At 43.3% G+C, this 17,907-nt stretch overlaps 1 protein-coding gene across 1 annotated transcript; it reads left to right on the forward strand.

Annotated features, from left to right (window-relative positions):
- Positions 1-1,608: 1,608 nt before the first annotated feature.
- On the forward strand, positions 1,609-16,355 carry LOC137375054 (thiamine transporter 2-like). The gene is made up of 6 exons (XM_068041680.1): positions 1,609-1,758; positions 4,001-4,817; positions 10,514-10,706; positions 11,771-11,912; positions 12,203-12,285; positions 16,289-16,355. The coding sequence occupies exons 1-6, from the start codon at positions 1,609-1,611 to the stop codon at positions 16,353-16,355; spliced, it is 1,452 nt and encodes a 483-aa protein (XP_067897781.1).
- The last annotated feature ends 1,552 nt before the right edge of the window (positions 16,356-17,907 follow it).

Genomic DNA, 17,907 nt, shown 5'->3' on the forward strand with positions numbered 1-17,907 from the left:
TGACCGAGTATGGCATCAAGGAACCCTAGCAAAACTGGAGTCAATGGGAATCAGGAGGAAAATTCTCTGCTGGTTGGAATCATACCTAGCACAAAGGAAAATAGTTGTGGTTATTGGCAGTCAAACATCTCTGTGCCAGGACATTACTGCAGGAGTTCCTCAGGGTACTGTCCTATACCCAACCATGTTCAGCGGCTTCATCAATGACCTTCCCTACATCTTAAGATCAGAAGTGGGGATATTCACTGATGATTGTACAATGTTCAGCGCCATTCGTAACTCCTCAGGTACTGAAGCAGCCCGTGTCCAGATGCAGCAAGACCTGGACAACATCCAGACTTGGACTGATAGGTGGCACATAACATTCGCGTCACACAAGTGCATGCAATGACGATCTCCCTTTGATGTTCAATAGCATTACCATCGCTGAATTCCCCCATTATCAACATCCTGGGGGTTACCATTGACCAGAAGCTGAACTGGACCAGCCACATAAAGACTGTGGCTACAAGAGCAGACCAGAGGCTGGGAATTCTGTGGCGAGTAACACACCTCCTGCTTCCCCAATGCTGTCCACAATCTACAAGGCACAAGTCAGGGGTGTGATGGAATACTTTCCACTTGCCTGGATGGCAATGCTCAAGAAGCTTGACACCATCCAGGACAAAGCAGCCCGCTTGCTTGGCACTCCATTCAGCACATTCAACATTCACTCCCTTCACCACCAACACACAATGGCAGCAGTGTGTACCATCTACAAGATGCACTGCATAAACTCGCCAAGGTTCCTTCGACAGCACCTTCCAAACCTGCGATCTCTATCACCTAAAAGGACAAGGACTGCAGATACATGAGAACAACACCACCTGAAAATTCCCCTCCAAGCCACACACTATCCTGACTTGGAACTATATCGCCGTCCCTTCTCTGTCACTGGGTCAAAATCCTGGAACTCCCTTCCTAACAGCACTGTTGGTGTACCTAGACCCCAAGGACTGCAGCAGTTCAAAAAGGCAGCTCAATACTACATTTTCAAGGGCAATTAGGGATGGGCAATAAATGCTGACCTAGCCAGTGATGCCCAAATCCCATGAACAAATAAACAAAATGTTTCCTTGCATTTAATGCCTTAAATACAAGAGTGAATATATTGCTTTCACTCTTGATCATGTTATATTTTTGGTTACTTCACACATTTCTGTTATGAACAATGTTTCAGTTTTATCATCAATCTCAATCTGATAACAGAATCCTAAATGACTTGATAACTTCAATAAATTGAAACAGAGGGTGGTGTAACTATGTGGTGTTATCTTAGTAACAACTGCAAAGTCATAAGGTCATATAAAGTAGTATAGTGATTACAAAGAGACCAAAGTTTCAGTCCATTCAGGAATAATTACATGTGATATTATAAGGTGAGGCAGCCAATCAAGCAGTTCTGTGGTGCTTTGCAATTGAGACAATTTAATAGCTTCCATACCCATTCTGTCAACTCACCTCAAAAGTAGGTAGTTGGCTTACAACTCTGAACTGCAACAGACAGATGAACAGGAGTTGACGATCAGTGACACTACACAGAATTGTGATTCCGCAAGCTCTAGAGCCATGAACTGCTGGAAAGCAGTGAGAGATAAGGAATGGGTTTATTCTACATTCGTCTTGTGCACGTATGGATTTTTTGCAACAATGAAACCTGCGGAGCCATTTCTGACACCATATTTAGTTGGACCTTATAAAAATTTCACTATTTATCAGGTATGTATTCAAAAAGCTCTAGCACAATACAAAATGCAATTGAATTCATATGCTTCACTATTTCATTATGTTTCATACATAGGCTCATGTGATTTAGAACTATAACCTACAGGGCACAAGAGTTCAAATCTGAACCACATGCACATTTTTCTTTTGTCTCCAAAAGTCTCGGTAAGGCTCAGCACACATAATTCTATGGTGAAAGAAAGAAATAACTTGCATTTACTCAGCACCTTTCACAAGCTCAGGATGTCTCAAAGCACTACACGGCTAATAATGTACTTTTGAAATGTAGTTTTTGTTTTAATGTAGGAACCACAGCAGTCTATTTGTGAATAGAAAGTTCCCACAAACAGGATTGAAATAAATAACCAGGTCATCTGCTTTAGGATTGGTTGAGGGACAAATGATGGCGAGAATGCTAGGAGAAGTCCCCTGCTTTTCTTTGCATAGTACATGAGATCTTTGCATCCACCCAAGAGAGCGTAGCGTCTCTGGAGTGAGCCTTGAACCCACAGGCTTCAGAGGTGAGAGTGCTACCACTGAGCCAAGGCTGATACATCAGTGTACTTCCACACATTCTATATGCTCAGATGTTAATATGTTTTCTACTTATCTGCAGAGTTTGTTTTATTTTTAACTCCTGTTTTATAAGTTTTAAATCCATGTAAAGTCTATGGGCTGGATTTTACCTTAGGCGGATGGGAATTCGCCACCTACGTAAAAGTCGGTGGTGAACCCGTTTCCGCCTCGCCCCGGGATCCGTCCTGTATTTTAAGGGTCCCCGGGTATTAATTGTCCCGAGGTGGGATTTCCACCCGCTTGAGGGCGGAGGTCCTGCCTCAGTGAGCTGCTGGCCAATCAGCGGGCTGGCAGCTCTTAGTCCCAGCAACGCCACCAGGAGAGGTGGCCACTGCTGGGACTGCAGCCCAGCCAACGCCATGGAGCCTGGAGATGAGGTAAGCCCCGGTGAGGCTGGAGTGGTCGTTTGGGGGGAGGGGAGGCATCTTGGGTTCTGGGGGTGGATTGGGAGGCGGGGGCGGCCTTCAATCAGGCACCCTTTGCCCGACTGCCATGTCCCCCCTCCCCCGGGGCGCGGAAAGACCGCCAGCTATTGCTGGGCGGCCTTTCACGCTGCCAGCATGCCCACTTGCCATGTGTAAAATACCCATGGAGGTGGACGAGGGCCCTTAAGTGGCCATTAAGTGGCCAATTAAGGGCCTCGATTGGCCTCGGGTGGCAGGCCGTTTCCCGCCACCAACACCCCCCCGCACCCCCGCACCCACCCCCACCCAACCGCTGTAATGTTGACCGGAGGCGGAAGTGGGGCGGGTAGGCCTCCCGGAGCCTCCCGCTCAATTTTATGCCGCCCCTACATCACCTTCTGACCCGCTGGGGCAGCCATAAAATTCAGCCCTATGTTACAAATAAACATGCCATATTAAGGAAGCATTTAAGGATCGGAAATCATTATACCACTTGTGATTATGTCATCTTCATATATTAGTTTTTATACTCCATGTCAGTCAGGCCATAAAAGAGACCATATGCTACAATTTTTTTTTAAAGATTTCACAATGACTGGTCTGCAATCCATGGACAACTTTAGTATTTCCAGCACTTTCTGTTTTTTGTTTCAGATTTCCAGCGTTCACAGTATTTGCTTTTATTTAAGTACTTTTGAAGGGTAGTCACTGTTGTAATGTAGGAAACGTGACAGCCAATTTGCGCGGAGGAATCTTCCACAAATAATGTGATAATGACCAGATAATCTGTTTTTGTGATATTAAGTGAGGGATAAATATTGGCCAGGACACCAGATATAATTCCCCTGCTCATCTTTGAAATAGTGCCACAGGATCTTTTATGTCCATCAGAGAGGGCAGATGGGGTCTCAGTTTAACGCCTCATTCAGAACACAGCACATCTGACAGTGCAGCACTGCTTCAGTTTTGCACTGGAATGCCAGCCTAGATTGTTGTGCTCAAGTCTTGGAGTGGAACATGAAGCCACAACCTTCTGACTTGGGAAAGAATGCGACCATCTGAGCCATGGCTGACACACTTATCAATTCATGGAATATAAATTGTATCCTGCACCTCCTCAATTATATCCGTGATATATATGTCAATAGAATCATGTCCAAATATAGCTGCAAACCTAGTGTGAAACTAAAAACTATTAACTGTGACTGTTGTGGTCAAAAGCCAAGTAAACTGATATTACTTTCTCTTTTGGTCAGGTTACGAACCAGTTGTTCCCCATATGGACGTATTCATTCTTGGCATTGTTGATCCCAGTCTTCTTGTTCACGGACTATCTCCGATACAAACCTATCATCATTGCACAAGGTGTTGCTCTTGTGATTAACTATATTTTGCTACTCTTCGCAGACGGAATGGTTGCTATGCAGTACCTTCAATTCAACAATGGTTTTGTATCAGCTTCAGATGTGGCCTACTACTCTTATATTTATAGTGTTGTTGATTCTGAGCACTACCAGAAAGTGACTAGTTACTGCCGAAGTATTACTTTGACTGCTTATACAGTGGGATCAGCAATGGCACAACTTTTAGTTTCTCTAGGAGGTGTCTCTTATTTCTATTTAAATGCCATTTCATTGGGATCAGTGACTCTCGCCTTGGTGACCTCATTTTTTCTACCTATGCCCAGGCAAAGCATAGTCTGCCAAAGCACAGCTAAATCCTCAAATAAGACAATAAAACCAAACACATCCAAAGGCTGCTTAAACCTCAAGAGAAAGATACAGGGATCCTCTGAGAACATCATCCTCCCTGAAAGAAAACAGTTAGATATTGTCGACTCTGTGAGAATGAAAGAGAAGAAAGCTTTTGTAAAGGCAATTCTTCAGCTGTGGTCCGATTTTAAGACATGTTACTCATCAAGAAATCTGATTTATTGGTCTTTCTGGTGGGCCATAGCTACTTGTGGCTACTATCAGATTTTCAATTATGTTCAAGTGCTTTGGGATCATATTGCACCATCCAAGAACTCCTCAGTATATAATGGTGGTGTAGAGGCATTGACAACTCTTGCAGGTAGGGTTATTGATATTAGGCTGCATTATTGTAGAATCATAGAATGGTTACAGCACAAAAGGAGGTCATTGACCCGTCATGTCCATACTGACTGTCTGCAAGAGCAACTCACCCAGTCCCACTCCCCTGCCTTTTCCCCGTAGCCCTGAAATTTATTTCTCTTCAGTTAATTATCCAGTTCTCTTTTGAAGGCCTCGATTGAATCTGCTGATATTTTCCTAAATATCAAATACAAAAATATTGCTTCAATAAACACGATGTCCCCAGATTTGCCGTAGCCAGTCACTGAACGGCACCCGCTGTTAGTTATAGTTGCTCTTGTCCATGCGATCGTGCACTGGTAGTTGCTGTATGTGAGAGATGAAAAGAGCACAGTGCATCTGAGATCTGTGTGAAAAGGGCAAGCAACTGTGTATCTCTTTAACCAATTTGAGTGAAGGATTGTGAAATGAACAGTACAGAGTCCGAACCAGGAAGTATAAGTTAGAATAGTTAATTCAATGTCAAATCAGGTACAGAAAGAGGAATGGAGAAAGATTGGATTAAAAGAGAGAGAAAAAAAGACAGATAAACTTAAAAAAAAGTAATATTTTATATATTTCCAACAAAAATTAAATCACAGCAGCTAACACATCACGCGTTAAATGGGGTACTTGGACTGAAATGGACAAGACCTAACTTTCTATGACAAGTTTAGTTTGTACCTCCCATGCAACTACAGGAACTTCATATGTTCCATGAATTTGAAACAGTGCGTCAGGCTGCCGTTTATGTAACGCTAAAGGCAGAGTAGCGCATCTCAGACAGCAAGTTCTGGATTTTAGCACATAACTGCATCTGCTCTTGCCTGAAATTGCTGTGCAATTTGTGCATAAATAAAGGTGAGGACCATTGGCTTCACTGTTACTTTAAGAGCACATTCTAGGCCAATATTCTGTCTGTAAAAGTGAAAAGTTTGCATTTAGGAAATTGTTCCACTTCAATTAAATTTATACAAGGAGAATGACAAACATCATCTTTTGCATCATCATTCAAGTGTCTAAGTTTACTGAATAACATCCAGGCCCACTTGTAGAATCATAGAATGATACAGCACAGAAAGAGACCTTTCAGCATATCATACCTATACTGGCTCTGTGGTGAAGCAAGTCAACTAGTCCCACGCCCCTACTCTTGCAATTGTTTTCCCTTCAAATATTTATCCAATTCCCCCTTGATCATTACTACTGAATCTGCTTCCACCATCCATTCAGGCAGTGCATTCTCGATCACAACAACTCACTGTGTGAAAAGATATATCCTCATGTTGCATCATGTTCTTTGGCTGAACACCTTAAATCTCTGTCCTCTGGTTAATGATCCTGCTGCCACTGGAAACAATTTTCCTTATTTACTCTATCAAAACCATTACAGATTTTGAACACCTCTAACAAGTCTCCTCTTAACATTCTCTGCCCCAAGGAGAACAATCGTGGCTTCTTTACTCTCGCCTCATAACTGATGTCCCTCATCCTTGGTACCATTTTAATAAATCTCATCTGTACCCTCTCTAAGGCCTTGACAGCCTTCATTAAGTGTGGTGACCAGAATTGAACTCAATACTCCAGCTGAGGCCTAACCTATGCTTCATAAAGGTTTAGCATTATTCATTACTTTTATACTCTATTAGTAAAGGTAAGGATCCCAATGCCGTGTTGACAGCCTTCCCAACTTAAAATTTTTTTTCTCTCATTTATGTTTCCCTAAGAAAGTGGACACCAGTTCTGTTCTCAGGCCTCCATTAGATGATGCACAGGAACACCTCAAAGCTTTTCTGTACCTCTGTGTGAGAAGGCAGAGCACAGCCTGTTAGAGCACAATCTTAATCTACTGTTGAAAAAGTGCCTGCAAGACTAAGTTAAATTAATGGCCACCAATGCTAATGTTGCTTATAGGGGAGACATTTGTTCATGTAGCACCGCTTCAAGCAACGCTATACAGACTTGCATCAATTCCCCAGGGCCAGGTAGAGCCACGTGCTGCTACCTGCGTGATGCACACACATTTGCTCTTTGATATTATTGAGTCCAGTGAATCACAAAGAATATTTCCTCCTGCAGTACCATGGCAATGATAACAGTGTGATTACAGATCCATGAATTCCACATCACCAGAGCATCATAGTAATGTTTTGACATTGTGTCATGCATAGTTCCTATGTCATAAGTATGACTCCTAATATTTCAATTTTCAGCGCACTTTAAAACAGCATTCTTTTTGGTATTCACTACATATAGTCAGGTAAATTTCCTGATCCTGATGTTTAGGTTGCAGGACTGTTGAACTTTGCCCATGCATAATTAGAAACTATTGATCCTGATGGATCTTCCAGAATTAGTGTTATATATTTAGTGCAGGCTCTCAACCTGGTTGGGGCCAGCCACTGGGAGCATTCTCAATGATGGGAGTGGAAATTCAACAGGAAAAGAAGGTGCTGGGGAGAAAAATGGTTAAAATTTTGGAAAGAAAACAGCAGTACGGCAACAAGCAGGGGAGTGAATCGATCTCTCTCACCTGCCTCTACTAACTCTACCATGTAACAGAGGTGTCCAATCCTCTTAAAGCCGTCATAGGAAACAGAGAGATCTCCACCCACACTGAAATTCCAAGGGATCCTTTCCAACAACAACTTGCATTTATATAGCATCTTTAATGCTGTAAAACGTCCCACAGGGCCTTACAGGAGTGTAATCATACACAAATTGACACCAAGCCAAAGAAGGAGACATTTCGGTTGGCAAGCAAATGCTTGTACAAAGAGGTAGGTTTTGAACACAGTCTTAAACGGGGCAAGAGAGTGGCAGGAGCTTTAGACAATGGCTCTAAAGCTACCAGAGAACATCTAGAATTCCACTAACAAGAAAATTGCCAAAGAACACAGATAAATCCCCACACACACTGGGCTGGATTTTATATTGACACAGAGCAATGCCATTCACAGCTTCACCTGTTGAAGGAGCAGGTGCTGGCGCCATTTTAAAAAGGCTGCTAGCCCTGCAAACAGTACACCATAACGCAGAGCACACACCTTCCCCTCACCTACCCATCAGAGTGCACAGTTCACCATTCCACCCACCCCTCCCCCTCCCCCATCAGAGTGCAAAGTTGCCCCTTTCCCCACCTTGGTGGCGCCAGCTTTCCCTGGATGGGAAAGAGAAGGTGAATGAGTGCTGCTTGTCGCGCTGAGGATTGGGAACTGAAGGTAAGATTGCTGCGTTTTATATTTTACTTCATGCAAATATGTTATTTAAATATGGGAGGTCAGATCCCGTTGCAGAGCGGAGGAGGGGCTGCCATGGAGCTTCCCCGCTGCCGGGAAGATTGGGCCCGACAATCCCGGCATTGGGTTCCGTGGCAGCTGCTGCCACTCCGATTTTCCAGCGCCCCCTCCCCCCCTCAACTACAGAACCCGATGTCAGGTTGGGAACAAAATACAGCCCACGAAAACTATGTAACACAGATAAATCCCCACCCACATTAAAATTCTACTGAACACTGACACATCCCTCCCCAGACTAAAATGACAGAAGAACTCCGAAAGTATTCCACCCACTAAATCTACTAAAGAACGGAAAGAATTTCAACACACTACTACCAGATGATGCCCTGTCCACACTACAAAACAAATTCCCAGCACCACCAGAACAGACAGCTTTTCACATGTATGGAATTACTAAGTAACATACCTAGCTACACTAAAACTATCAGATCAAAGATAGTTCCCTACTATCATAAAAAAATTGTTATTTAGTACAACACTGACCTCTGGTACTCTTTGCCACATTCAGATTAGCCATGACCTTATCAAATGGAGCAGACTCGAATGGCCTCATCCTAATTTCTGTGTTCATATCATTAAGTCTGACACTTAGGCATCGGTTGATAATGCTTTTTTTCAAGTTATTATCTTAAAGTCAATTAGCTTCTCCAATGAAATGTATACTATCTGAATTCGTATGACCTTAAAAATTGTTACTGCAGTATAATTATATGATGTTATAAACACGTAAGAGACACACCTTCAGAAACATTGTGTTCCATGTAATGGGAGAAATGATTGGGAACATTGTTGGTTATCAGATGTCAGTTAGATATTAAGAAGGTAATCTTGCTACTTGGTGAAGCTGACACAAGAGAGTTTGAAATTTATGAAATGCATTTGTTATCCTGTCAGATAGAAAATTTATCTAATGAGTGAATGCAACTAAACATCACTGAAGAAATACCGCAGGATGGAGGGGGCGATGGGGAATTTTTAAAGGCCATGCTTTTCCTGGCATTCTGTGCACCCCAGTGTTGGTGACAGAGCCATCAGTCCTATCCTCTGGAACCACTTCCCTGATGGACCACTGTCCACAGTTTTTGGCTTCTCCCTGATGCTGCTGCTCCAGGCAGAAAATTCTGCTGTAACCTGGGGGGAAGGAATGGAGAATTCCTGATTTCACAACCTCACAAAACTATCATAAGATAGGAATTCCTTCCGATAGTGTGCAGCATAGTGAGTACCTGAAGCAGCAGCTGGCAGCAACTAGGGACCATGCTGGTGAGGAACAAATCGATAAATTTTAAAGGGGAGGTGGAAGAGGACAATGTTCACACAGTGGCCAAATTTGGGTAAATTCTACAAGAGAAACGCAGACCTGAGGATGGTCACAGACTCTATGGAATTCCAGATTACAGTCTAGAATGGTTAGATTTTGGAGCAGGAGCATAAGCTGTGGTCAGGCTTGCCTGCCTGGCATAAGTTTCTTCCATACTTGTCTATCAAGGAAGGTTAGAATCTGTGGGGCTTTGGTCTTGTGCACGACATTTGGTGTACAATTTTGAGTTGGCCAGATTACATATAATAGATTTAAACATTTCAACATTACTTCTTCTTAGGTAGTCCCTTGGGATCGCAGATGACTTGCTTCCACTCTGGTTCAATGGGTTCTGAGATGGCTGATTGTTCAATGAGTGATCTGCAGTCTCAGCAACAAGAGGGGCAGTGGTGCTTGAGGGGTCAGGTAGAGGAGTAGTTTGGAGGTTTGTACACTCCCTTCAATGCCTCGACTTCACCTCCGCATCTTCCCAATGAAGTCCCTCGAGATGTAAGATGCATTCTCGAATGAGCTTTCTCCATCTAAGACAGTAACAAGCTGGGGTCTCCCATGAGCAAACAGCCAGTATTACTGGGCGGCACAGTGGTGCAGTGGTTAGCACCGCAGCCTCACAGCTCCAGTGACCCAGGTTCAATTCTGGGTACTGCCTGTGTGGAGTTTGCAAGTTCTCCCTGTGTCTGCGTGGGTTTCCTCTGGGTGCTCTGGTTTCCTCCCACATGCCAAAGACTTGCAGGTTGGTAGGTTAATTGGCCATTATAAATTGCTCCTAGTATAGGTAGGTGGTAGGGAAATATAGGGACAGGTGGGGATGTGGTAGGAATATGGAATTAGTGTAGGATTAGTATAAATGGGTGGTTGATGGTTGGCACAGACTCGGTGGGCTGAAGGGCCTGTTTCAGTGCTGTATCTCTAAACTAAACTAAACACTTGGTGCAATTGTTTGACAGTCCTCTGCCCACTATTTGTCACAAAGAGTTAACCCATATATTTTAATGTAGCACCTCAGTGACAGCAGTGCAGTTTGAGTTCTGATTTGTTTTTTTTTAATGTTTATAGGTGCCATCACCTCCTTTGGTGTGGGTTACATTAAGCTGGACTGGGCTGTCTGGGGAGAGCTAGTACTGGGAATCTTCTCCGGAGTTAGCAGTGCTGCTGTATTCATCATGGACTATACAGATAACATCTGGGTTTGCTATGCTGGTTACATGATATTCAAAGCCTCATACATGCTGCTCATTACAATAACCACGTGAGTGCTGCTAAGGTTTTCAACCATATCTCTTCCTTGTCGTTCCCTCCCTCAATGTTGGGCACTGGTCCCTAGCTGAGAGAACAGACAGGCCACCAACTACCAGGCCTCTGCCAACATTACTCAGAACATAGCGCTAGTAGTTGTATAACTCACAATCTGATTTTCTTCCCTCCTCATGACTTAGAACCCATGCTACACTTGTTACCTTTCTTTGACAGGCAGGCTAAAATATTGAACTCATTGGGAGGGAGCTCTTGAAAATTATTGGTTCTAAAATGTTAGAATCAGTTATCGAAATTTTAAAAATATAACTGTCCTTAAAAAAATTCAAATTATTATGTAAAATTTAGCTGAGAATGAAACTCAGTAATGATTGCTTAGTGCATTGTGGGAGTTTAATTTATTATTGAACATATAACCCTCATACAGCATGTCAATAGAATCTGTCACAATCTGATTCTAAATTTCAAAACAATCAGACACAATCCAAACCACTATGAATTTTTTCATTAAAAATACACAAAGAATGAGACAAGCCAGTAGGTACAACACGAGACTCAATTTGGAGACAAATAGGAATCCAATAGGCCCTGTAAAACTCCCTGGTAGATTTTCCATTCTGGTCATCCCTGGTAATGAAGATGAAAATCCACTCCGGTTTCTTTTCTGTTGAATTGTCCTGCTGGTCATTGTCTGAAAATACAAGCATAAGCTATCTTTTAATATACAGCTTGTTTTTACTTAATTTCTACAACTGATTTTAATATTTTATATCTAAAGATTTATAAGACACCTCCTCACAATGAGTTCTCTATTTTGGTCATAACTTACATAAAGTTCTTATTACAGCCAACTATATTTTGAACTGCTCCTGTATATCCATTTAGTGATTGTGCTTGTGACAACCCTAATAACATGATAATTAGGGATCTTATTACTAAAATTTAATTTTTAGCAAAAATAAATTTTTGATCAAATTAAAATATTTTTTGATTTGTTACAGAGCTCATTGACAAATTTAAATGCTACATGGTGCATAATTCTGCTTTCTTAATTCTCAGATTCCAAATCGCATCTAACCTTTGCATGGAACGTTATGCCTTAATGTTTGGGATAAACAACTGCACGGCACTAGTACTTCAGACCATCCTGACTATTATTGTAGTTGATTCAAGAGGTTTAGGGCTGGACATTGTTACCCAGGTAACCTTCATATAGTATTGTCATTACCTTTTCCTCAATAAAGTCCTTATTACCTGATTGGATTCTTTATCAAGGACACGTGCTGAACAGTTCTAACAGGGCTACTGTTATCATACAATCATAGAATCATAGAAGCATACAGCACAGAAGAAGGGCATCCAGCTCATCATGCCTGTGCTGGCTCTTTGAAAGAGCAGTCATGCTTAGTAGCACATCCTGCTCTTTGCCTGTAGCCTTTAAGTTCCTCATCCTTAAGTACCTGTCGGATTCACTTTTTAAATGATTTATAGAATCAGTTTCCACCACCTTTTCAGGTAGAGTGTTCCAGATCACAACAAGTCTATGAGTCTATGGGCGGCACAGTGGCGCATTGGTTAGCACTGCAGCCTCACAGCTCCAGGGACCTGGGTTCGATTCTGGGTACTGCCTGTGCGGAGTTTGCAAGTTCTCCCTGTGTCTGCGTGGGTTTCCTCCGGGTGCTCCGGTTTCCTCCCACATGCCAAAGACTTGCAGGTTGATAGGTTAATTGGCTGTTATAAATTGCCCCTAGTATAGGTAGGTGGTAGGGAAATATATGTGGTAGGAATATGGGATTAGTGTAGGATTAGTATAAATGGGTGGTTGATGATCGGCACAGACTCGGTGGGCCGAAGGGCCTGTTTCAGTGCTGTATCTCTAAACTAAAACTAAACTAAACTAAAATAAATCTTATTTGTTGCCCTCTAGATCTTTTGCCAATGATTTAGAATCTATGACCTCTAATTACTGGTTCACTCACTGGAGGGAGTAGCAAAACCTCTCATCTTAAAAATCTCCACTAGGTCACCTTAACCTTCTCTGTTTTAAGGAGAACAGTTCCAACTTTTCGAACCTCTCCTCATTACTGAAGCCCCTCATCCCTCGTAACATCCTGGTAAACCTCGTTCTGCTCTTTCTAAGGCCTTTACATCTTTCCTGAAGTGTAGTGCCCAGAATTGTCCACAATACTTCAGCTGAGGCCTAACCAGTGAACTATAAATTTCCAGCATGATCTCTTTGCTTTTATATCTTATTTCCCTATTTATAAACCCAAGTGCTTTTTTAACCATCTTATCAACTTATCCTACCACCTTTAAAGATTTGTGTATATAGACACCAAGGTCTCTCATCCATCATCTCTACTAATCTATACTTTTCAAAATCATTCCATTTATAGTATACTGTCTTTCCATTTTAGTTCTCCCAACGTGCAGCACTTTACCTTTCTCTACATTGAACTCCATCTGCCATGCTACTGCCATTTCGCCATCCTGTCTATGTCCTCCCATAGAGTATAACTTTGTACGTTGCCAATTTTCTGATCATCTGCAAACTTTGTAATGCTATTGCCTACTCCTGAGTCTAAGTCATTTATAAAAATTGGAAAGAGTAATGAAGCCAGACTTACCCTTGGCGAACACCACTGCCAACCACTCCTAGTCTGAAAAACATCTATCCATAGCCTCCCTTTGTTTCCTGTCACTGAGCCAATTTTGTACTCATACCACCACTTCTCCCTTAATTCCATGGGTTTGCATCTCCTTAATAATCCTCCTGTGTGGTACTTTGTCATATGCCTTCCAAAAGCCCATATATACATTTACTGCACTACCTTGATCAATACTACTGACCGAGTTGGCCGAGTCCTAAAGGACATAGCTGCTAAACTGGGTATGCGGCAGATGGTGAGGGAACCAACAAGAGGGAAAAACATAATTGACCTTGTCCTCACCAATCTGCTTGCCACAGATGCATCTGTCCAAGACAGTATTGGTAGGAGTGGTAACGGTAGAGTGGGGGATATGCCAGGCCATGTGGTTACAGATTATGTTTGAGTACAGTTGTTGTGCAGACGAAGTCCCACCTTCACATTGAGGATACCCTCCATCGTGTTGTGTGGCACTACCACCGTGCTGAATGGGATAGATTTCGAACAGATCTAGCAATGCAAAACTGGGCATCCATGAGACGCTGTGGGCCATCAACAGCAGTAGAATTGTACTCAAACATAATCTGTAATCACAAGGCCTGGCATATCCCCCACTCTACCGTTACCATCCAGCCGGGAGACAAACCCTGGTTCAATGAAGAGTGAAGGAGGGCATGCCGGGAGCAGCACCAGGCAGACCTCAAAATGAGGTGTCAACCTGGTGAAGCTTCAACCCAGGACTACTTGCATGCCAAACTGTGTAAGTAGCATGCAATAGACAGAGCTAAGTGATTCCATAACCAACGGATCAGATCTAAGCTCTGCAGTCTTGCCACATCCAGCCATGAATGGTGGTAGACAATTAAACAACTAACTGGAGGAGGTGGCTCCACAATTATCCCCATCCTGAATGATGGGGGAGCCCAGCACATCAGTGCAAAAGATAAGGCTGAAGCATTTGCAACAATCTTGAGCCAGAAGTGCCGAGTTGATGATCCATCTCGGCCTCCTCCTGAAATCCCCAGCATCACTGATGCCAGACTTCAGCCAATTCGATTAACTCCATGTGATATCAAGGAACGACTGAAGACACTGGATACTGCAAAGGTTATGGGCCCTGACAGCATTCCAGCAATAGTACTGAAGACCTGTGCTCCAGAACTTGCCGCACCCCTCGCCAAGCTGTTACAGTGCAGCTACAACACTGGCATCTACCCGGCAATGTGGAAAAATGCCCAGTTATTTCCTGTATTCAAAAAGCAGGACAAGTCCAACCCGGCCAATTACCACCCCATAAACCTACTCTCAGTCATCAGTAAAGTGATGGAAGGTGTCATCGACAGTGCTATCAAGTGGCACTTGCACAGCAATAACCTGCTCAGAGACACTCAGTTTGGGTTGTACCAGGGCCACTCAGCTCCTGACCTCATTACAGCCTTGGTTCAAACATGGACAAAAGAACTGAACTCAAGAGGTGAGGTGAGAGTGACTGCCCTTGACATCAAGGCAGCATTTGACGGAGTATGGCATCAAGGAGCCCTAGCAAAACTGAAGTCAATGGGAATCAGGGGGAAAACTCTCCACTGGTTGGAGTCATACCTAGCACAAAGGAAGATGGTTGTGGTTGTTGGAGGTCAATCATCTGAGCTCCAGGACATCACTGCCGGAGTTCTTCAGGGTAGTGTCCTAGGCCCAACCATCTTCAGCTGCTTCATCAATAACCTTCCTTCAGTCATAAGATCAGAAGTGGGGATGTTCGCTGATGATTGCACAATGTTCAGCACCCTTCGCGACTCCTCAGATACTGAAACAGTCTGTGTAGAAATGCAGCAAGACTTTGGACAATATCCAGACTTGGGCTGATAAGTGGCAAGTAACATTCGCGCCACACAAGTGCCAGGCAATGACTATCTCCAACAAGAGAGAATCTAACCATCTCCCATTGACATTCAATGGCATTACATTCACTGAATCCCCCACTATCAACATCCTGGGGATTATCATTGACCAGAAACGGAACTGGAGAGGTCATATAAATACCATGGCAACAAGAGCAGGTCAGAGGCTAGGTGTCCTGTGGCGTTTAACTCATCGCCTGACTCCCCAAAGCCTGTCCACCATCTACAAGGCACAAGTCAGGAGTGTGATGGAATACTCTCCACTTGCCTGGATGGGTGCAGCTCCAACAACACTCAAGAAGCTCGACACCATCCAGACAAAGCAGCCCACTTGTTTGGCACCCCATTCACAAACATTCACTCCCTTCACCACTGACGCACAGTGGCAGCAATGTGTACCATTTACAAGATGCGCTGCAGCAACGCACCAAGGCTCCTTAGACAGCAGCTTCCAAACCGGCAACCTCTACCACCTAGAAAGACAAGGGCAGAAAATGCATGGGAACACCACCATCTGCAACTTCCCCTCCAAGCCATACATCATCCCGACTTGGAACTATATCATTGTTCCTTCACTGTCGCTGGATCAAAATCCTGGAACTCTCTTCCTCAGAACACTGTGGGTGTACCTACCCTACATGGAGTGCAGTGGTTCAAGAAAGCAGCTCACCATCACCTTCTCAAGGGCAATTAGGGATGGACAATAAATGCGGGCCTAGCCTGTGACGCCCACATCCCCATGAATGAATAAAAATATTAAAAGAATCTTCTGTATTACCTCATCAAACAATTCAAATCAGTCTATCAGACACAGTTTGTTTTAACAAATCCGTGCTGACTTTTCTTGATTAATCCATACCTTTTGAAATGAAAGTTTATGTTGCCTGCTAATCATTTCTTATAACCTCTCTTTGCCTCTCATATTAACTTTTTCAATTCCCTCCTGTACTTTCCATCTTCCTGAGTGCTAACTGAATCTTGCTCCTGACAGTTGTCATGAGCTCCTTTTCCTGTTTTACCTTTACTTTCAGTTCCTTTGGCATCCAGGGGACGTTAGCTTTGGATGCTCTACCTTTTCTCTTCAAAGGAATATGCTAGTTTGTACATAAATTATCTCTTCCATAAATGTCTTCCATTGCTCCGTTACTGCTTTATCCTGTAATTGGCTTTTCCAATCTACCTAGAAACATAGAAACAGAAAAGTTATGACACAGAGGGAAGCCAAACCTGTCTGGGTAAATTAGTTTCCGGTCTTGAACCTACTCAATGCACTCCGTTTTCCAACCTTGTGTATCTTTTGGTGCAGTGCTGACCTTATGTGCTGTGGCGAATTGTAAATCTTGGCATACTGGAATTCCTGTGACAGCCGATCCAGTTGTGTCTATAATATAAAACATCTGTGGTAGCCATTCGGAACTCCCAAAGCTGTACTGCAAGGTTATCGTTCCAATGCACTTGATTGGCGAACCATTGTAGGCAGTCAGCCTCGCCATGGTGGATCGTATGATAGATTCCCATTTCTTTAGATATATGTCCTTCAGTATACTGATGGGCAGAATATTTTCACTTGCTCCGGTGTTGATTTTTACTCTGAGCTTATGCCTGCCACTCTTCAGTGGAAATATAATCCCGATCATGGCAAATCCCTCAGATTGCATAATAGCATTGGCTTGTTGATCCAAGTTAACTATGTGAATTGCTTACTTGCTGTTTGTACAAGTGCATTCTTCACCTGTGTGCTCCTGACAACCTACCCCTCTGCTGACCTGATGTACCTGCTTGGGCTTTTGTTTTGCGTTAACATATCTTTTGTTGCGTTTGCCATCCCGTCCTGTTCTCTCTGCTTGTGATCTGCCACAATTGCTGTGTGCAGTATCTGAGCTAGGCCTTCTGCGCTACCTTGCCCAATATTCTCACATGCCACAAGCTTTACGCTGGTCCTGGTACACCGGGCATCTGCGAATTGGGTGAATCAAGCCACGTTTGTCACAAGGCTTAGCAGACTTGTGAGCCTTGGCTACCATACCAATTATCATAGCCACCCCAACACTTGTAACTGTTGGCACCCAGCCATGATGGCTTCAAATTTCCTTCCATCGTTGGGTAGTGCCCTTCTTTTCTAGCAAATCTTTTTGAGAGGCCTATAGTGAGGTAGACATGAACATAAGAACATAAGAACTAGGAGAAGGAATAGGCAATTCATCCCATCGAGCCTGCTCCACCATTCAATACGATCATGGCTGATCTCATCTCGCCTCAACTCCACTTTCCTATAAGAACATAAGCTCTATAACATGTTCTGACAATTCAATTTCTGCGAAGTCGCATTCTTGAGCTTTATCTCAGCACCTTTCAACAAACTGATCAATGGACTCATCTTGCCTTTGCCAGTAGGTCATACCCTCAAGCCTATGTACTGGGAAATTTACCTTCACCTTGTGACGGTACTCCAAAAATTTCCATATCTTGTTTAGGGTCCTTCTGATCTTCAGCAGACAATCCTGATGTTTTGATCCATTGCAGGCCCTCATTGCCCAGTGCGATCTTGAATTCGATCTCCTGTTTCTCTGTTTACTCACTTCTTGATCCAGGAAACAGTTTCATCTACTGTTGGAACATTTTAAATTCAGGCGTTATGTCTGACGACCTC

This window comes from Heterodontus francisci, chromosome 11 (genome assembly GCF_036365525.1).
Source record: "Heterodontus francisci isolate sHetFra1 chromosome 11, sHetFra1.hap1, whole genome shotgun sequence".
NCBI lineage: Eukaryota > Metazoa > Chordata > Chondrichthyes > Heterodontiformes > Heterodontidae > Heterodontus > Heterodontus francisci.